This window comes from Saccopteryx leptura, chromosome 11 (assembly GCF_036850995.1).
Source record: "Saccopteryx leptura isolate mSacLep1 chromosome 11, mSacLep1_pri_phased_curated, whole genome shotgun sequence".
NCBI classification, from domain to species: Eukaryota; Metazoa; Chordata; class Mammalia; order Chiroptera; family Emballonuridae; genus Saccopteryx; species Saccopteryx leptura.
In genome coordinates, this window is record NC_089513.1 from 47,551,782 (window position 1) to 47,573,948 (window position 22,167).

The following is a 22,167-nucleotide window of genomic DNA, read 5'->3' on the forward strand; positions in this document are numbered from 1 at the left end:
ATAAATAAATAATAAAATAAAATAAAATAAAATAAAACCTTAATAGAAGAGTTGGGAGATGGAGTTGAAATTTTCCAGAAAGTAGAAAAAAAAAGGTAAATAAATATATATAAAAGAGTAAAGACAAGAAATAATTAGGGCCCTGGCCGGTTGGCTCAGCGGTAGAGCGTCGGCCTAGCGTGCGGAGGACCCGGGTTCGATTCCCGGCCAGGGCACACAGGAGAAGCGCCCATTTGCTTCTCCACCCCTCCGCCGCACTTTCCTCTCTGTCTCTCTCTTCCCCTCCCGCAGCCAAGGCTCCATTGGAGCAAAGATGGCCCGGGCGCTGGGGATGGCTCTGTGGCCTCTGCCCCAGGCGCTAGAGTGGCTCTGGTCGCAATATGGCGACGCCCAGGATGGGCAGAGCATCGCCCCCTGGTGGGCAGAGCGTCGCCCCATGGTGGGCGTGCCGGGTGGATCCCGGTCGGGCGCATGCGGGAGTCTGTCTGACTGTCTCTCCCCGTTTCCAGCTTCAGAAAAAAGAAAAGAAAGAGAAAAAAAAAAAAAAAAAAATTAAGAAATAATTAGGATCAGTTCAGTGGGGTCCAAAATGGAAGTAACAGGAAAGAGACCACAGGGAGAAAACCAGTGGAGGAATAATTGAACAGCATTTTCCAGGAGCGAAGGACATGAGTCTCCAGAGTGCAAGGGCCCATCACTTCCCAGCACAAAGACAGAGATCTACTCCAAGGCATGTCATTGGAAAATTTCACAACACTGAGGATGAAAAGAAAATCTTAAAAGCTTCCAGACAGAAAAAAAGAAAAGATTACGACAAGAATAAATATAAATAAATAGAAAGAATGGCTTCACACTTCTCAACAGCAAACTGAGCTAAAAGAAAATAGATCAGTATCTTCAAAATTCCAAGGCAAAATTATCTCCAATATAGAAATCTCTCAATTAAATGAACAGGTAACAGAGAGCCATTTTTAGACTTAGAGAGTCTCTAAAAATATACCTCTCATGTACACAGTTTTCAGGAAGCTACTGGAGACTATTCCATTAAAACAGGAAGAAACCGGCCCTGGCCGGTTGGCTCAGTGGTAGAGCATCGGCCTGGTGTGTAGGAGTCCCAGGTTCAATTCCCGGCAAGGGCACACAGGAGAAGCACCCATCTGCTTCTCCACCCCTCCCCCTCTCCTTCCTGTCTGTCTCTCTCTTCCCCTCCTGCAGCCGAGGCTCCATTGGAGCAAGGATGGCCCGGGCGCTGAGGATGGCTCTGTGCCTCTGCCTCAGGTGCTGGGATGGCTCTGGATGCAACAGAGCAATGCCCCAGATGGCAGAGCATCGCCCCCTGGTGGGCATGCCGGGTGGATCCCGGTTGGGCGCATGCAGGAGTCTGTCTGACTGCCTCCCCGTTTCCAGCTTTGGAAAAATGCAAAAAAAAAAAAACAGGAAGAAACCAAGAAAGATGTGTGTGTGCCTGTATACACCCTACCTGATCTTAACCCCAATCCTGAGTAGGTCAGAAGGCTCCAGAAAATATTTCTTTAAGAAGACAAGAATGAGAGAATACCTAATATGTGTGAACACACTGTACAGAGATTTAGGAAAGTGAAAAAGATTCTGAGGATAAATGATCAAGTATACATACACAGGAAGCTAAATAAGCCAAATAAGAGGATTATCAACTCCCAGGAAAACAAAGTTACACAAGAAATATGAGTCCATAGTGAATAGCATTTATATAGTTGTAGTAAAGCAAATACTGAATTTGATCTAATCAAGATTGTGGCACAGCTTTATTGGAACAATGGAGGGCAACAGGGGTCCATGAAGGTTATTTGACAGAGGGTGAAAGGACTAAATCTAAATCAGGGGTCAGGAAACTTTTTGGCTGAGAGAGCCATGAACGCCACATATTTTAACATGTAATTCCGTGAGAGCCATACAACCACCCGTGTACGTTACACATTATCCAATAAAAATTTGGTGTTGTCCCAGAGGACAGCTGTGATTGGCTCTAGCCAACCACAACCATGAACATGAGCAGTAGGAAATGAATGGATTGTAATACATGAGAATGTTTTATATTTTTAACATTATTTTTTTTTTTAAAGATTTGTCTGCGAGCCAGATGCAGCCATCAAAAGAGCCACATCTGGCTCCCGAGTCATAGGTTCCTGACCCCTGGACTAAATCCTTGTCTTCTCTATAGGAAAGTCAATGTATAATGCCTAAAGTAAAATAATAATAATAATGAACATCATAAGTATGTCACTTACAGGTCATGATATGGGTCATGGGAGAACATCTACATAAAGGGCTAACAACATTCTTTCTATCCTTCTACCTTCAAGTCTATTCCCACTCCTCTTCGATCTGGAAGGGCCTTATAGCTTGCTCTGGCTTATAGAATGTACCAGAAGTGGGTGACCTTGGGGCCTACCCCTTAGTGGACTTTCAACTTCTATTTTCACCCTCTTTGCAGGCAGCTACCATATGAAAGATCCCACCTCCCTGTTGGACTAGAGGCCACCTGGACAGAGAGGTTCTCGGGAGGATGAGGGACTGTTAAAGGAAGGAGAGAAAGACTAGCGAGCCCTCAGCCAACTCCATCATCCCCGCTGATTCTCTCGCCATGGGAGTGAGGCTGTCCAGCGTGGTCAATGCCTTGGGAAGTAGAGATCAGCCATCCTACCGAGCCTGACCTAAACAGGAAAATCATGAAAAAATAAACAGCTGTTTTTTTGTTTTTGTGTTTTCTGAAGTGAGAAGCAGGGAGGCAGAGAGAGACAGACTCCCGCATGCACCCAACCGGGATCCACCCAGCATGCCCACCAGGGGCGATGCTCTGCCCACCTGGGGCATTGCTCCGCTGCAACTGGAGCCATTCTAGACTGGAGGCAGAGGCCATGGAGCCATCATCAGAGCCCAGGCCAACTTTGCTCCAGTGGATCCTTGACTGCGGGAGGGGAAGAGGGAGATAGAGAGAAGGGAAAAGGGAGAAGGGAGAGACGGGGGGATGGAGAAGCAGATGGTCACTTCTCCTGTGTGCCCTGACTGGGAACTGAACCAGGGACATCCACACGCAGGCTGACGCTCTACTGCTGAGCCAACAGCCAGGGCCAATGGCTGTTATTTTAAGCCACAGGGGCTGGGATGGCTTAGTAGGCATCAGTAGATAACCAAAAGAAAAGTAAATGCCAAAAAGAAGATGCTAAAAATGTTCTATAAAGGTTGCCTTTGAGGAATGGAAAATGATGAAATGATGGTGGGCTGGGCAGGAAACTGCTGTTTTACATAATAAATCTGTGATATTATTTGACTCTTTAAACCATATGCATCTCTAACTTTGATAAAAAATAAAGCAAACAAAACAGGGGAATGCGAATAAAAGATAAAAGCCAGGTTGACAAAGAAAAGCACCCAGGTCCAATAGATGCTGATGACCAAATAAGGTACCCTGCTCTCCAAAGGGCTTGTGTTCAGAATTCAACCTGAGGCAACAGAATAAAAGTTGGGGCATGCAGCCTTAAATATCTGGCACAAAGTAGGTTCCGACAAATGGCAAACTGAACGGAACAAGTTCGAACTTTTTCAGGAGCCAGGCTGGAGGACTGTGGACAGAGGCTAGGCTGAATTTATATTGTATACTTCTTTTCTAAACTGAGCTCAGTGCTGCCATCCATGTGAGCGCATTCATCAGCCACTCTATCCTCAATACTCAAATCTGCAAGTGTTTTCAACCACCAGTCCATGGACCAGTGCTAGTCTGCCAGAAATGTCATGAATCTTCATACATCAGGGTGTAGGACCGGACCACAGAGCGGCAGGTGAAAACCACTACTCTATCAGTTTCTACCTTGATGCAGCCCCGGCTCCTGCATAGCCACCACTGTTAGAATAAAACAGTACAGTATGGTCCCATCCACTGTTCAAATATGGAATTGCTTCCAATGAGCTAGTTGGAAGCAGTAAGCATTCCTGCAACCTGTCTCCATGTGTCCCCACCACCTACTGTGACAGGCCTGTGGGTGAGGAGGTGAGAAGGTACCCCTACACAGTAGTGGGATTCAGCCAGTTTGCACAGGTTCAGCAGAACCGAGACCTAATTTTTTGTTGAGTTGAGCGAAGCATTTGTTAAAATGTCACTTGTAATCAGGGTTCTCTCTAAAGGTAGGTAGCTGGGCAGCTGCCCAGTGTGGAAATAACAAATTTACATTCCTTACTTTTTTTTAACATTCATTTGCGTAACACCATATTCTAAGTGCCTGCAGTAATGATCATTCTGTCCATAGGTGAAAAAAATTGCAAGTGAGGACAGCAATCAAGCAGTATGGTAATATTTTAAATAACAGTTTTATTGTTTTTTGTCAGATATTATTTAATATTTTTTCATTAATATTTTAAAACTCTTACCTAACCAGGCGGTGGTGCAGTGGATAGAGCGTCGGACTGGGATGCAGAGGACCCAGGTCCGAGACCCCAAGATTGCCAGCTTGAGCGCGGGCTCATCTGGTTTGAGCAAAGCTCACCAGCTTGGACCCAAGGTCGCTGGCTCGAGCAAGGGGTTACTCAGTCTGCTGAAGGCCCGCGGTCAAGACACATATGAGAAAGCAATCAATGAACAACTAAGGTGTCCCAACGAAAAACTAATGATTGATGCTTCTCATCTCTCTCCATTCCTGTCTGTCTGTCCCTATCTATCCCTCTCTCTGACTTCCTGTCTCTGTAAAAAATAAATAAATAAATAAAACTCTTCTAACAATCTAGTTTTGTGTTCCTCTTTTATGGTTCTTAATTAAGTATGAAATGCATGAATTTTTTTTTTCTTCTGTATTTTTCTGAAGCCGGAAACGGGGAGAGACAGTCAGACAGATTCCCGCATGCGCCCGAAGGATCTACCCGGCACGCCCACCAGGGGGCGACACTCTGCCCACCAGGGAGCGATGTTCTGCCCCTCTGGGGCATCACTCTGTTGCGACCAGAGCCACTCTAGCGCCTGGGGCAGAGGCCGAGGAGCCATCCCCAGCGCCCAGGCCATCTTTGCTCCAGTGGAGCCTCGGCTGTGGGAGGGGAAGAGAGAGACAGAGAGGAAGGAGAGGGGGAGGGGTGGAGAAGCAGATGGGCACTTCTCCTGTGTGCCCTGGCCGGGAATCGAACCCGGGACTTCTGCACACCAGGCTGACGTTCTACCACTAAGCCAACCGGCCAGGGCCATGAAATTTTTTTATACTTAAAATGGTCACTAGGGCAGAAAGCCAGTTGTTAAATTATTTGAATCCCACCACTGCTCCTACACCCCTAGGGCTAAATGCCCAATAAAATCTGGACCCCTCAGTCTGTAGCCACCCTCCACTGACCACTGCTCCACTCAATCACCTTCACGTGGCTGTCTATGGGAACTGTGGCCTCCCCAGTGTGTCACTGGGTTGCTAAATATTCTAGGTATCCCTTAGATGTGGCTTGGGCTTTGGAACTGAACCTGGGTTTGAAAACTGGCTCTACCTTGTACTGACAACAGGATAAACTCACATCTACCCCTCAGTCTCCTATAATATGGGACCAAAAATTCGTATCACATTGTTGGGAGGGAAAAGTGAACCGGTAAATGGAAAGCACCTGACATATACTGATGCTTGATAAATTTGAGGGCTGCCTTTTTTTTTTTTTAAGTAAGGAGGCAGAGGTAGTGATAGCAGCTACTATGTTTTAAGGTCCAAAATAAATATCCCAGGACTTGAATGTTCATGAAATACAGGACAGCTTTAGGTACTTTAGTCATCTAGTTTTAAAAGACACAAAGCTCTAGTCCGAAGTTAGCATTTGGGTAAGGCAACAGCACAGAATAGAGAAAACATAGGGTGGGTTCAATCTGGGCCGTAGCTAATTGTAACTGAAATACCTATTTGACATTCAGGCAAATTTATCTCAATGTATCCGGGGCTGTAAAAACTGAAGACAGACATACTTTTAACCTTGATTTAACCTCAAGAGCAGTATTGATCATATCTGCCCTGGTTTTATAGTTTTACAAATATAAAATCTCAAGTTGCCCCACTGCATCTCTGGGCCGTAGTGGTTAAATATTCTGCCAATAAAGGAGCTTAGTGTAGTGTAATAAAATATCTGAGGTTCAGAATATTTTTGATAGGGTAATTAGATCTGCTTCCCATTCAGCTACTCCAGATCTTCCCCCTGCCCCACCCTAAATGAATAAAGGCATTTGTCGCAATTTAAATATGTGTAGATTCCAAATATTATAAGAGCCATAATTTTGGTGACTCTGCTGCTTTCTGAGTTTCATGTTTTGCAATGGAATTACTTTTTGGTCCAGTGATACAGTTTTTTAAAGTCAAATTATAAAGACATAAAATGACTCCATATTCTGGCACAATTTGTCATTCTGATGCTTGTAAAAACAGCAGATTCTTGCTTTTAGAACAAAGAGAGGTAGACTGCCTTTTTTTCCTTCTGTTCTAGTTCATCAAAACTGAGGAGAATTTTTCGTTACTTTTACTCCTAAAGTGGTAGTGGGGACTAAACAAGACTCCCCAGCGTCCAACTTCAACAACTTAAAAAGAAACAAATGACACTCAAAACTTTGATCCCCCCCCCCCATCCATTATTCACGTTTTCTCCCTTCTTTCAATGAACGACCCTCTCATCCAATCATGTTGGTCAAGTTAATACAAGAGGGTCAGGATGAGGACTTGAATACCCGACTCAGATTTTATAAGAGCTCTGGAAGGGACTCAAAGACATGGGTCATTTGGCAAAAACAAAACAAAGCAAAAAACTAATGCCATCCATTTCTCTGGAGGCACAGAAAAAAAAGTGGTCTTTGTTTAAAAAACCAAAACAACTTATACATCTGTTTTGTTTTGAAATCACTTAACTTTACATTCAGTTTATCCAAACAAATATGCCAAAGTAATATCCTGTAATTAATTACAAATGATGGACAAAAATAAAACTTAGGAGACAAAGTTTGAGAAAACTTTTAATTGGATTTTCTCTCATTTCCCACACTGAAATGTCATACTTGACAGTGCGGTTCCAATGTACCATCTGCATCTTCAATGACTATTAAATTACTATTAGAGTGATGTAACCTGAAATATGAAATACAGTTCTTTAAAGAATCATCTCAAATCCCTCCTCCAAATGAAAATATCCCCGTTTGCAGCCAGGTTGCCCTATCCTCCTGGTGCCTCAGCCATACTTGGCTAAACCTCAGATACGACATGTTTGACATTTACTTTGGATTCCAGTTGTTTGTGCATAAATCTTATCCTGTCTTTCAGCCTGCTCCTTTGGGATGGAGCCTATACACATACAAAACATTGTAATATATTTATGTTTATAGATTGATTTTAGAGAGAAAGAGAGAGACACAAACATCCACTTATTACTGTATGTGCCATGACTGGGGATTGAACTGGCAACCTCTGCGCTCCAGGATGAGGCTCTAACCAACTGAGCCATCTGGCCAGGGCTTAAGATATTTAAACAAAACACTAAATAAAGAATAAATAGATTCCCGGCCAGGGCACACAGGAGAAGCGCCCATCTGCTTCTCCATCCCTCCCCCTCTCCTTCCTCTCTATCTCTCTCTTCCCCTCCCGCAGCCAAGGCTCCATTGGAGCAAAGTTGGCCCAGGCACTGAGGATGGCTCTGTGGCCTCTGCCTCAGGCACTAGAATGGCTCTGGTTGCAACAGAGCAACGCTCCAGATGGGCAGAGCATCGCCCCCTGATGGGCATGCCGGGTGGATCCCGGTCGGGTGCATGCGGGAGTCTGTCTGACTGCCTCCCCATTTCCAACTTCAGAAAAATACAAAAAAAAAAAAAAGCCCTGGCCGGTTGGCTCAGTGGTAGAGTGTCGGCCTGGCGTGCAGGAGTTCCGGGTTTGATTCCTGGCCAGGGCACACAGGAAAAGCACCCATCTGCTTCTCCACCCCTCCCCCTCTCCTTCCTCTCTGTCTCTCCCTTCCCCTCCTGCAGCCAAGGCTCCATTGGAGCAAAGTTGGCCCAGGCACTGAGGATGGCTCTGTGGCCTCTGCCTCAGGCGCTAGAATGGCTCTGGTTGCAACAGAGCGACGCCCCAGATGGGCAGAGCATCGCCCCCTGGTGGGCATGCCGGGTGGATTCCGGTCGGGCGCATGCGGGAGTCTGTCTGACTGCCTCCCCGTTTCCAACTTCAGAAAAATACAAAAAAAAAACAAAAAAAAAAAGAATAAATAAAATCTTTATTTAGGACTTGGTGACCCAACAGTAAATGATAAATAAAATAGAAAGGTGACAGCCTAATGAAAAATATACACTACCAACTAAATAGACATGATGTCATGTAGTTAAAAAAATACATATATATAAATCTGTCCTAATACTTTAGAGATAAATTTGTTTTATGTTTTAATTCCTTAATGTCATATCCTTACTGGATAAAAATGGATACTGAACTTGAGATACAAATCTTTAAAAATATGTCATTATCAGCCTGACCTGTGGTGGCGCAGTGTGGATAAAGCGGCGACCTGGAAATGCTGAGGTCGCCGGTTCGAAACCCTGGGCTTGCCTGGTCAAGGCACATCTGGGAGTTGATGCTTCCAGCTCCTCCCCACCTTCTCTCTCTGTCTCTCTCTCCTCTCTCTCTCTCCCTCTCTGTCTCTTTTCCTTTCTCTCTCCTCTCTAAAATAAATAAATAAAATTTAAAAAAATTAAAAAAAATATGTCATTATCAGTAGGCATCTGAATAATAGTGCCCCTGGAATATATTAGTTCTCCTAGCTATTGTAAATGTGTTTACATATATTTGCCAATTTTATAACACTATCATAAGAAATGAGAAAAGTATACCATTTCACTATAATTATAAACTTCACTATAAACAGGGCCCCTAACATTTTTGGTAGGGCTGATGTTGACTTTATTACAACAGTGACAATAACCACTGTGATGGCAGCCGGAGATGGACAAATTTAACACAGCTCCCCGTTGGGAGCACAGCTCTCTCCTATCCCTGAGGTCAGTTTTAACACATTTGTAATTTGAAAATTACTTTCATTTCAAACTGAACTTTTGCCTTCATGGTATAAACTGTGTCACTTGATTAACTTACCATAAAAGGTTCACAAATGGCAATTATGTTACTGCCTGAAGGAAGCAGCAAGTTATAACAGTTTTACAACAACTAAAATGTCTTGAGTGCTCATTAAGTGCTAGATACCCTTCTAAACAATAACCTATTTAATCCTCAAGACAACTGGAACCTGGTAGATGTCATTATTACCTTTCATTTGACAGCTGAGGACACTGGGAGCATCAGTGGTTAAGTGATGTGCAGGCGCTCTGGTTTCAGAGCCCACACTCGTTGCTAGCACACTAAAATCATCAGATTTGACTCCTGGGATCAGTACACATAGCTGCGTTTTATCAAATGGTCATACTTTAAAGTAATATTTTCAACTATAGTGTTAGATTGTTTTACCTTTAAATAATAAATGGTTATATAAATATCAACTAGTTTCCCAACATTTCTATGTCATAAGGAGGTGACTGGGGCCCAAAGAAGTTTGGCTACTTCCACAAAACCAGTGACAAGTTAGTTTTTCATGCAGAATGTCAAGTGTCCAACTTCTCAGGCTACTGAATATGACTTCATGTGATACCAAGTAATAGTCCCAAGCCATTCAGGAAACATAGAAAGTCATATTTAATATATTCAAGTCCAATAAATTTATTTAATTTTTAAATCCCCTCCCATGTTGAAAAATATTTCTTTTCTATTTTTAAGAGTGCTTATTGAATATTCATGGTAAATTCAGGGGTTAAGAGAGCTCTTAGGATCTTTTAGAATCTTAATTTGGGATTACTAATTTCTGCTTGCATTGACTTTTTACTGCTATATAATTACAAATGTCCCTTAAGCCAGTGGTTCCCAACCCCCGGGCCACGGACCGGTATCAGTTGCAGAGAAAGAATAAATAACTTACATTATTTACGTTTTATTTATATTTAAGTCTGAACGATGTTTTATTTTTTAAAAATGACCAGATTCCCTCTGTTACATCCGTCTAAGACTCACTCTTGATGCTTGTCTCGGTCACGTGATACATTTATCCATCCCACCCTAAAGGCCAGTCTGTGAAAATATTTTCTGACATTAAACCGGTCTGTGGCCCAAAAAAGGTTGGGGACCACTGCCTTAAGCAACTGGCAAAACCTTTCCAAGGTACTACACTGGCTCGGGCTCTTCAAATATCATTCACTTAAGAGCAGGGGTAGTCAACCTTTTTATACCTACCGCCCACTTTTGTATCTCTGTTAGTAGTAAAATTTTCTAACCACCCATCGGTTCCACAGTAATGGTGATTTATAAAGTAGGGAAGTAACTTTACTTTATAAAATTTATAAAGCAGAGTTACAGCAAGTTAAAGCATATAATAATAATTACTTACCAAGTACTTTATGTCAGATTTTCGCTAAGTTTGGCAGAATAAATCTTTATAAAAACAACTTACTATAGTTAAATCTATCTTTTTATTTATACTTTGGTTGCTCCGCTACCACCCACCATGAAAGCTGGAATGCCCACTAGTGGGCAGTAGGGACCAGGTTGACTACCACTGACTTAAAGAAATCAAATAACTGATGAAAAGTTACCTCCCTCAAGCTTTGAATGGTTGCTGTGCTTAGAAACTGTTGTCAGCAGTAAAGAAATAAATACTTTCTATAAAGAATGCCTATAACTCGCTACCCTTTGTTTAAGATGTTTATTTATAATGATTATTTTATTTTATTTTATTTTATTTTTTACTGACCACTTACTGGTGGTTACAATCTGTTCTTGAAAATGGCACTTCTGACAATGTTTGTTTCATTGTAAACCTGTCAGCAAGGGTCCTGTAGGGGCTGTTTTTAGAGTTGATGGCCTCAGTGGGCCATCCAAATTCATTCAATCAGCCAGCCGTAAGCAAAACCTCCCAGAGGATAAATGCTACACCACCAGCAGCAACCCTGAAACCTGCTTTATCTTTGCAAGAGCTCCCATCTAGAGAGACTCCTCTAGTGACTGGCTGAAGACCACATCAGTTATCTTCATACCTCTGATGCCAGGTTAGTACAGGTCTGAGTCCAGACAGTAGGAGCTTCTTTATCTTGATCATTCAGTAACTAGCAGAGTGTGGCACATGGTACATAATTAACAGTTGAGTTAATTATTAGGGTGTGGCCGGAAGGGAGGCTAAGCTAAAGGTTTAACGTGGATTTAGGAATCAGACTGTCTGAGTCTGAATACCAATTTCCCTACAGACTAGCTGGATGCCTTAAAACAGGCAGCTCAACTTCTCTGAGCCTAAGTTTCCCTATCTATAAAAAAAGAGGAAATAATAAAGCCTGGCATAGCAAGTACTCCTTAATATTAGCTATTATTAAAGGGAAAAATAATAAATATGGGTATTAAGGACCTATCAGTCATACCTAAAAAGTTGTCTGTGGCCCTGGCTGGTTGGCTCAGTGGTAGAGCGTCGGCCTGGCGTGCAGGAGTCCCGGGTTCGATTCCTGGCCAGGGCACACAGGAGAAGCGCCCATCTGCTTCTCCACCCCCCCCCTCTCCTTCCTCTCTGTCTCTCTCTTCCCCTCCCGCAGCCAAGGCTCCATTGGAGCAAAGTTGGCCTGGGCGCTGAGGATGGCTCTATGGCCTCTGCCTCAGGCGCTAGAATTGCTCTGGATGCAACAGAGCAACGGCCCAGATGGGCAGAGTATCACCTCCTGGTGGCATGCCGGGTGGATCCCGGTCTGTCAGACTGCCTCCCCGTTTCCAGCTTCGGAAAAAAAAAAAAAAGTTGTTTGTAAGTACAAACCGTGGTACAGATCAGTGTCATCCCTGGCATTTACCTTCTAACACACAACCCTCCTCCCAGACTCAATAGACAGGAATTCCAGAAGTTGAGAGAGGCTGTGCCTTAGGAGTGGCAGAAGAGCAAAAGATGACAAGGGCAGGACCAGTCTGGTGGAGCGGACCCCATGGAGTAGACACTCCTCACAGATGACTACTTCAAAGACCTAAAATGCTGTCCTCCTGCCCCCAAACTGCCTGATTCTTTTCACTCTGATTCACCAGCTGAAGCCTCAAAGCATCCTCACTCTATCCTGCCAGCAGGAGGGCTGGGCTCTGCCATTACGCTGGGCTTCCTCTCCTGGAGCTCTAGCTCTTCCACCCACTAGGGAGAGATGGGTGTGTCAGATTGCCCCGCTGAGAGAGTACCCACATGCTGTGTTGACCTACGGCAAAACATACTTTTTCTATCACAAAACTTCAATGTCTATTTTCCCATTTGAAAACTAATATTTCAGGGGTCATTTTTATTTAACTTACTTTGGCAGTAGTTGCATCAACTGTTTTGAAATAATATTTTCATGAGAATGGCATTAATCAGAAAATTAGACACCTAGTTATGATGTAGCTTGAAAGTTATCATCTTCCAGCTTTTCGCATTCAACACCATTATCAGTGGATGAACCACGTGGTGAGGGGAGGAGGCATGGTAACAATCTTGAGAAACTGCATAGTAGACCACAGAAAAGAATCTATACTTAGCAATAATTAAACCTCAGATTAAGAATGTCAAGCATCCCCAAACTAATGAAAAGTCAAGAGTATAATTAGATTGTAAATTTGCCTTCCAGAGGAAGGGCAGCCCCAATTCTCAATCAGTGAAGGAGAAAAGGCCTCATTTTGTTTCCATTTCCCCTTAGAAAACATCAGTCTTTCCATGTTAAATGCAGTCAGCCTTTACACACTTGATTGCTTCTCCCAGTTAAGGACAAATCTTAAAGAGATATTGGGAGGGGATAAAGGTTGGAGGATTGACTGGGTGAAAAGGTGAAGGGGTTGAAAAGTCCAAATTGGTTGTTATAAAACAGTCATGGGGATGTAAAGTACAACATAGGAAACATAGTCAATAATATTCTAATAACAACATATGGTGCCAAGTTGGTACTGCAAATATCAGGGGCAACACTTTGCAAAGTCCATGACTGTCTGACTACGCTGTACATCTGAAACTAATAAAAATAGTATCAAATGTAAACTGTAACTGAAAAACTTTTTTAAAGAAGAGACACTGGGAAAGCAAGGAATCCGTGAGTTCTGGAAAACAACAGTAATTGGAAGTCTACTGCTTACTAATGCACTTTTAAAGTATTATTGCCAAATAGTATTTCAGAAAACTTTTATATAAAAGGCCCCAAAATAAGGAGCTGAACACTATGTTTTGATGGCACCGTCCTCCTTCCTGTGTTAGATTATGACAGTGGTTTGGACATCTGTGGTCCCATGTGCTGGTGGTTGTTTGCAGCCGTCCCTCAGGCAACAAGTGCTGCTGCGCTGAAACATACCAAAATTCCCAACTTTCAGGACCAGAAATGTAATTTAGTAATGACACACCTAACTCCAGAGGAGTCAGATTCCTTCATAAAAAAATGTTAATATTTATCCAAAACTATAAGGTGTAGTACAGCTAGCTGAAAATGAAATGAGAAGTAAATTAAAACCAACTACATATTTTAATCAGTTTGGAAGACTTCAAGTATTACAGCAACAGGGTAATTTTCTTGTGGAAAATATATGATGATGTCATTATTTTGGAACTTGTGACTCTAGGGACAGAGGAAATAGAACAGAGACAAATATTTGCTGAGTGCAACAAATAGGTGGTGCTGTGGCTCATGGTAGATAGGAAATTATACCCCAGAATCCTGGGTGTTAGAATTAATCGGAGTCCAAAAAGACCAGAGTAACAGGCTCTATTGAAAGAAAACCTGCCGGGCTGGCTCGCAAGGGGAGTCGGGCCAGGCACAGCCTGGGACTGGGTTTTAAGGGTTTTGGGGAGGGGGAGTGAGAAGGGTCGTGGGCATCATTTAATTGGCTGCTGGACAAAGGATTGTCTTTTTTTTTTTTTTAAAGTAAAAACTTTTATTTTTATTATTCTTTTTTTTTTAATAAATTTTTATTAATGGTAATGGGATGACATTAATAAATCAGGGTACATATATTCAAAGAAAACATGTCTAGATTATTTTGTCATTAAATTATGTTGCATACCCCTCGCCCAAAGTCAGATTGTCCTCCGCCACCCTCTATCTAGTTCTCTGTGCCCCTCCCCCTCCCCCTAACTCTCTCCCTCCCTCCCTCCCATGTCCTCCCTCCCCCCACCCCTGGTAACCACCACACTCTTGTCCATGTCTCTTAGTCTCGTTTTTATGTTCCACCAATGTATGGAATCATGTAGTTCTTGTTTTTTTTTCTGATTTACTTATTTCACTCCGTATAATGTTATCAAGATCCCACCATTTTGCTGTAAATGATCTGATGTCATCATTTCTTATGGCTGAGTAGTATTCCATAGTGTATATGTGCCACATCTTCTTTATCCAGTCATCTATTGAAGGGCTTTTTGGTTGTTTCCATGTCTTGGCCACTGTGAACAGTGCTGCAATGAACATGGGGCTACATGTGTCTTTACGTGTCAATGTTTCTGAGGTTTTGGGGTATATTCCCAGTAGAGGGATTGCTGGGTCATAAGGTAGTTCTATTTGCAGTTTTTTGAGGAACCACCATACTTTCCTCCATAATGGTTGTACTACTTTACAGTCCCACCAACAGTGGATGAGAGTTCCCTTTTCTCCGCAGCCTCTCCAACATTTGCTATTACCCATCTTGTTGATAATGGCTAATCTAACAGGGGTGAGGTGGTATCTCATTGTAGTTTTGACTTGCATTTCTCTAATAACTAATGAAGCTGAGCATCTTTTCATATATCTGTTGGCCATTTGTATCTCTTCCTGGGAGAAGTGTCTGTTCATGTCCTCTTCCCATTTTTTTATTGGATTGTTTGTTTGTTTGTTGTTGAGTTTTATGAGTTCTTTGTAAATTTTGGATATTAGGCCCTTATCTGAGCTGTTGTTTGAAAATATCATTTCCCATTTAGTTGGCTGTCTGTTTATTTTGATATCAATTTTTCTTGCTGAGCAAAAACTTTTTATTCTGATGTAGTCCCATTCATTTATCTTTGCCTTCACTTCTCTTGCCATTGGAGTCAAGTTCATAAAATGTTCTTTAAAACCCAGGTCCAGATTTTAGTACCTATGTCTTCTTCTATGTACTTTATTGTTTCAGGTCTTATATTTAGGTCTTTGATCCATTTTGAATTAATTTTAGTACACGGGGACAGGCTGTAGTCAAGTTTCATTATTTTGCATGTGGCTTTCCAGTTTTCCCAACACCCTTTGTTGAAGAGGCTTTCTTTTCTCCATTGTGTGTTGTTGGCCCCTTTATCAAAGATTATTTGACCATATATATGTGGTTTTATTTCTGGGCTTTCTATTCTGTTCCATTGGTCTGAGTGTCTATTTTTCTGCCAATACCATGCTGTTTTGATTATCGTGGCCCTATAATATAGTTTAAAGTCAGGTATTGTAATGTCCCCAGCTTCATTCTTTTTCCTTAGGATTGTTTTGGCTATTCGGGGTTTTTTATAGTTCCATATAAATCTGATGATTTTTTGTTCCATTTCTTTAAAAAATCTCATAGGAATTTTGATGGGAATTGCATTAAATTTGTATATTGCTTTGGGTAATATGGCCATTTTAATTATATTTATTCTTCCTATCCAAGAACAAGGAATATTTTTCCATCTCATTGTGTCTTTTTCTATTTCTCTTAATAATGCCTTGTAGTTTTCGTTATATAGGTAAAGGATTGTCTTTTATGGAAGTTTTCCAGGGCTTCTCGGCTTGTGACGTCAGACATTCCTTTGCGGTTGGTCATCTGCTGCAAGCCCTGAAACAGACTTACTGGCAGGGTTAAAGAAATGAAACCGAAGATTCCCGACTATTTGATATATATAAAAAAAGAAAGGCCCTGGCCGGTTGGCTCAGCGGTAGAGCGTCGGCCTGGTGTGTGGAGGACCCGGGTTCGATTCCCGGCCAGGGCACATAGGAGAAGCGCCCATTTGCTTCTCCACTCCCCCCCTCCTCTCTGTCTCTCTCTTCCCCTCCCGCAGCCAAGGCTCCATTGGAGCAAAGATGGCCCGGGTGCTGGGGATGGCTCCTTGGCCTCTGCCCCAGGCGCTAAAGTGGCTCTGGTCGTGGCAGAGCGACGCCCCAGAGGGGCAGAGCATCGCCCCTGGTGGGCGTGCCGGGTGGATCCCGGTCGGGCGCATGCGGGAGTCTGTCTGACTGTCTCTCCCTGTTTCCAGTTTCAGAAAAAAAAAAAAGAAAGAAAGAAAGAGAGTGGTTCCTAGAGAGGCCTCAAGGAAAAAGGGACGGAGGTCATTATCTTCTGTAACTTCTTCCTGCTGAGTAGAGGCGTTGAGGGATTACTGCCTCTCTAAGGATTACTCTCAGTGGGGTTCAGTCGATAATGGGGAGTATGGGTGTAGAAGCATTTGGTTAAAAGTGACTCGGGTAACTTCGTGGATGCGACTTTGTAAAAATTTTAGTATGAAGGGGGCTAACATAAGTAAGAGGCATATAACTAATAAAGGACAGAGGATGGGGATGAGCCAGGCGACAAGGGGAGTCTTCCACCAAGAATTGTCCAGTGGTTCGACAGTGAGTCTGTTTTTATGGAGTTTCTCCTGTAGGTGGCGCAGAGAGCTGATGTTTTCTTCTACTAGGCGGGCCTCATTGATATAATAACAGCATTGCTCCTGTAGGAAGAGACAAATTCCTCCCTTCTCAGCAATAATAAGATCAAGAGCCCTGCGATTTTGTAAAGCCACTTGAGCTAAGAATGTAAGTTGTCTTTGCCTGGCGTGACTCTCCCTTGCGAGTCAGCCCGGCAGGGTTCCTTTCTTCCTTTCAATAAAGCCTGTTACTCTGGTCTTTTCCGATTCCGATTAATTCTAACACTGGGATACTACAAAGGCCATGTCTAAGGTCTAAACATCATACTTAGAAAGTCAAATAGGTACCTTAAAAAGGCATCTGACTCGTAAAGGAGCTAAATTTTTGCTTTAGAAAATAAAATCTATAATTTCTAAGGTGTCCACAAATTTTCTATTTGGCTAAAGAATTTTAGTCTTAGGTTAATACTTTAATTTTAAGAATTTCCAAGGCTTGTCATTGACATCTATCATTTAGGAAAATCAAAGTCTACTGAAACATTGCCTTTCTGAAGCATAATGAGTTAATAACTCTGCGGCATTAATCACAAACCCAAGGAAACCTTTGGGTTGTTTACCTATGGCAAACTGTCAAAAAATTCTACTTGGCTTTCCCTTTTGGCTAGAAAGGCACTCTGAGCTTGGCTTCAGAAGCCTTCTGTCCAATTTCTTGGCTCCACCCCTTCCTGACTGCTGCACCAATTTTGAGTTACTTGGCTGTTTAGTTGTCTGAGATTCTCTTCTTGTAGTCTGTACCAGAGGTTAGCAACACCAGAGGTTAGACATCATATCTGGTGTCCTAGGTCTTTCCAAGCAGTACAGGGAAACTGGCAAAGCTTGTCTTTACATGCCTACTACCACCTTTCTCATTGCCAGTTCCTATTTCTTCTAGACTGTTTCCACATCTAAAATGTAGGGATGAAAATACCTACCTCATAGGGTTGTTGAGAGGATTGATTGATGGAGTGCTTACAGAGGGTGGAGTTCAGTATCTGGCACTTAGTAGTGTTATAAAGTACTGCACCCCAGATTCTGAAAGGCACTGTACCTCTTTTCATCAAGTTCACGTAGAGACACCCAGTCCAGATAAGTTTTGAAGAGTTTTATTAATGGAGGAAATTTATTAAATATGCCGGCCGCATATAGCTTACACAGGGCAGTCCCAAATCATGTGCATCTGTAATAGTCTAGGGGCTGGTTATATACCCTTAATTATACATAGGCGGGGGAAAAACCTGACATCACGGCATAAGCTTATAACCTTTGTTTTCTTCTATACAGGTTTGGGGAAAAGGATGAAGGGAGGGGGGATGGGACACAATCCATTAGCAAGTTTATAACATCTGTCTATAGGATTCATAAAAAGACGTTTCTTCACATTAAAACTTACAAGGTAACACAATGGTAAAAATGTCACTTCACATATTAAAAGACATTCCTATAATGTCTAGTGTTCATTTGCTATTCCTTTGTCCAGAGATACCTACATTAACTACATGCTTTCAGGAGGGGAGAGGTAGTTTCCATGGGGACAAATACCTGTAAATGGTCCATTAATATAAGAAAAGGTTTAATTAAATTTTTCTCTGCCTGCACCTGGCTAGCTGTATACCCATTTCCCCACAGGTGTGGTGGCAGGTCAGAGAATCCAAGTCTTCTTCCTCTTTGCATTTACAACATAACGCCATTGGCCATCTTGGTTTTATGCTAATCACACAAATACAAAGATCATTTACAAAATCTCTGCACGCCTAGCCCAAATTAATAAAATGTTCTTTAAGCTTCCTAAAATATTAATATTAATTTTGTAGCTTTTGGTCCCTTACAACAGTAGGTACTAAAAAAGCATTATTGTCCCTCTGCTCCCCACCTCAGCAAATAGACAAATGAATGTAAACTATATGGCAATAATTGGTAAGCAAACCTCTTCCAGAACATTTAATTTTAAAAATGGGTTTCAAAGTGACAAGTCTACCTAGGAATTGGCCATTCCCCACAGGGGCAGAAGGTAAGTAGGGACTTTTGAGGCAGTGCCCAGACCCAAGGGGGTAAGCTATGAGCCTTCTGTAGGGAGTCTGCAAGCTGGCCCAGAATGCAGTGTAAATCTCACAAAAATATGTTTAGAATGTTTAGGTGTTTTCTATAGCAAATTTGAAATTACACTGAAAAGTAAACTGCAAAAAGTCATTTACCCAGTTAAAAGCTAACACGATCTTCAGGAGTCCGCATGGGAGCTGATGGAGTGAGTGGTTGGTTTATCTTTCCAAGAATCCAAAAACTACTGGCTTCAGTAACCAGCAATGAGAAGGTTAACTTATGGCTAAAATGAAGGTAGCTTGAGCCCCAGAGTAACTTTTAGTCAGTGTACTCTTTCCTTTCTGGAAGGATTCTTTAATCCGTGCTAGTTAAGGAAAGAGCGTGTTTCCTAATATGTAAACGAGAGAAGAGACACTGAGGAGAGAGGAGGAACACACACACACTGCCTTCTGAAATTCTCCAGCCAGAAAGCTGTGTCACATCTTTTGTTTCTCCTTCCCTCGGGTGGGCCACTCTTAACCTGGTGCTGTCCCCTCCGTTCCCAGGGTCTCCCGACGCGGAGACTTCACGCCTTCGAAGGAAAGGTACGGTAACTAGTAGTGTAGTAAGGTATTTTGAAGAACTTCCTTGCTCTTTCGAGAGGAGATAGAATTTGTATATTGCTTTCTTTCTCCCTCTCTTTGAATCCTAGGAATAGCATGCCCCTAGGCAACGGAGGGAGGGGAGAGACATTGGAAGAGTCTGTGAAATTTCTGTCTTGTGAATCCCCACCCGTATGTAATTGTAAGCTTGTGTCCTGATGTTATGCCTCCCCCCACCTGTATGTGGTCAGAGAGTATATAAGCAGTTTCTGAGAGGTAATCAGGGCTGCGTGATTTGGGTAGGAGGATTGCCCCGTGTATGCCGCCGGCTTTTCATAATAAAACTCCTCAAAATTCATATTGGACTTGGTGTCTCTACGTGAACTCGCAGAAATGAGGTCCAGTACTTCATAACAGTAGAACACACCGCTCTGGCGTGTTTAGCGAGAACTGCCTTTCAGAGCAACTTAGAGCCAAAAGTTACTTTGGGAGCGTGTGGGGCTCCCTGGACTCCTCCTCCAGAAAGTCAAAGCGATCGCATCGCGTGGTCGTGGGCGGCTGGAAACTCGGTCGCCGCGGTCGGATGGCATTTCGCACCCAGCCCCTCGCGCCAGCCCCTCCCGCGCGGGGACTGAGACATGTTATCCAAACACAAAACCAGAAACTCGGGTCTGTGTATACACCACGCCGGCCCATCCCCAAACGGTTTCCTTTGATGCCTCTGCTGTAATTATTTATCTCACATATACATTAAGTTTCTGCTGACAAATCTTCTTATCTCCACTAAAACTGAGGGCTGCCCTTCCAAGCCCTTCGCCTTGTGATTCCGTTTAAAGGTACATCACATCTGACACTTTCCTACACGGGCCTGCAGGGGACACCGCCCAGGGGATGATTAACGGATGGTGTGTGTCACCCCTAAACACACGTGGGCATACCAACTCCTCCGGTGCGTACAGGGTAGGTACGCGGAGCCGAGGACAGTTATTTTTCAATCAGTGGGTCTTACAGAGAAAGATGCCGAACGCACTTCAAGTGCCAGCTGAACTCCACGGGCACCTAATCACTGCCAGATGTGGGGAGGGCGCACCGACAACATCCCCGAGCCCCGGAGAAAACACCGGCCCGCCGCACGTCGACTTCCAGGATGGAGCGACTGCCACCCCGGGGAGGAGAACGGACCTCGGAGAGTGGGGAGCGCCGCGGAGCGGAGAGCGGGCTCGAGGGAATGAGGATGCCTCTCCACTCTCGTCGGCATCTTTTTTCAATTAAAAAGTTGGGAACTGGAATCCATAAACAACGACTTAGGACTTCAAACTACTTCGCAGAGACACGATGGGAAGGGGAATACTTGCACGTTTTCAAACCCCCACCTCTAGGGCGCCCGCCGTGCCCAAGCCCGGAGGCCGAAGCGTGCACACACCAGCCCGGCGCCCGCTCTTTCTCAGCCCCCCACCCCGAGAAAGTTCGCGCAGGGACGCACCTTCACCCCCTCCCGCGCGCCCCGAAGCCCGCGGGGCCCCGCCGCCGCGACCCTACCTTTCATGGTGACGGAGTAGACGCACCGCCAGCAAGGCAGCTCCGCGCCACCAAGGAAGTCCGCGCTGAGCAGCAGTCACTGAGCGCCCATGGCAGCCGCGCCGCGCGTCGGCCGTCTACGCTCGAGCCCTCCCTCCCCGCCGCCCGCCCGCGCTCCCTGCTCTGCGCTCTGTGCCGCGGGGCCGCCGCGCGCGCCGCTCACCCGGGGCGGGAGGCGCCGCGCCCGCCAGCGCCCCTCCCCCTGGCCCTCCGGGGCGCGCCGGCCGCCGCGCCCGCCCGGCCCCGCCCTCGGGCCTGCGTTCTCCCCTGCCCACTTTCTCGCCTTTCCTCTCCTGACTCGAGCTCTCCAAGGTTCCTTTTCCCTTTAGACCAACGGCGGGATGAAGTCTCCGGGGCGCTCAAGTGTTCCCCGTCGGTGTGCGCGAGAGGTGCTGCTTCTGAGCTCGTTTCTAGACCCCGATCTACCTCGAGTGTGGAGTGAGAGAGTTGGGGAGCAGCAGTGTCACGGGGAAGGCAGGGGATGGTTGTCCCTTCCCCAAATGGCTCTAGGGGCAAGGAGGGTTAAACCGGGGGAGAAGGTCCTCGGGGTTCCAAGTTTCCCAGTGCGCTTGTTGACTCCCGAAGGAAACAGGACAGCAAGGGAGTATACTCAGTGTCGCCCGGGGAGAGCTGGCGCTAAATCCGAAGTCAGCAATAAACGCTTTTCCTGCAGAATTACAGCTCTTGGACCTTACAAGCGAGATGCAGAGACAGAGACCAAAACAACGCACCACACTCCCTTTGGTTGGAAAAGTCACCGGTACACCTACTGCCGGATCTGGTCGGTCCTCTTTTACTACCAAAGGTGGAGCAGCTCCATACTAAACTTCTTTCGTGATGGCCCAACATGTTTTCACACTGTTATCTTTCCTTTCAGAAACCTATGAGGACCCGTTGCTTTATTGCTTTAAAACACAAACTAAATGGTGAGTGGAGCTGTGAGGAGGGAGGTGCAGAGGAACTTTCTTCAACTATGAAATGAAAGATTAGCACATACTTAACTAGCATACCAAAAGCAGTACAATTCTGGCTGTGCAGTGGCTACAGTTTTGCAGATTACCTCTCCTGAGGACTTTTTAATACAGTGTAACCGACCTTTTGATTCATTCTAAACAGTGAACTCTTTGCTCCAATAAAAGGTAAAAGGCAGTGCCCAGAAATGAATACATTCTAAAATATTTCACTGACTGTCCATTCCAGAAGCTCTCTCTCTCTCTCTCTCTCTCTCTCTCTTTTTTTTTTTTTTGAAGAAAAGTAGAAAAATTGGCACTTTTTTTTTTTCATTTTAGTGGTTGATGAAACCACAGGGTCCTTG

General features: G+C 44.1%; 1 protein-coding gene across 1 annotated transcript in view; it reads right to left on the minus strand.

Annotated features, from left to right (window-relative positions):
• Nucleotides 1-20,970, minus strand: part of COLEC12 (collectin subfamily member 12) — a 277,937-nt gene extending 256,967 nt beyond the window's left edge. Inside the window, exon 1 of the mRNA XM_066352331.1 lies at nt 20,814-20,970. Within this exon, the coding sequence (XP_066208428.1) occupies nt 20,814-20,820 (7 nt within the window). The 5' untranslated portion in view covers nt 20,821-20,970. The remainder of the gene's footprint in view (nt 1-20,813) is intronic.
• Between the last annotated feature and the right edge of the window lie 1,197 nt (nt 20,971-22,167).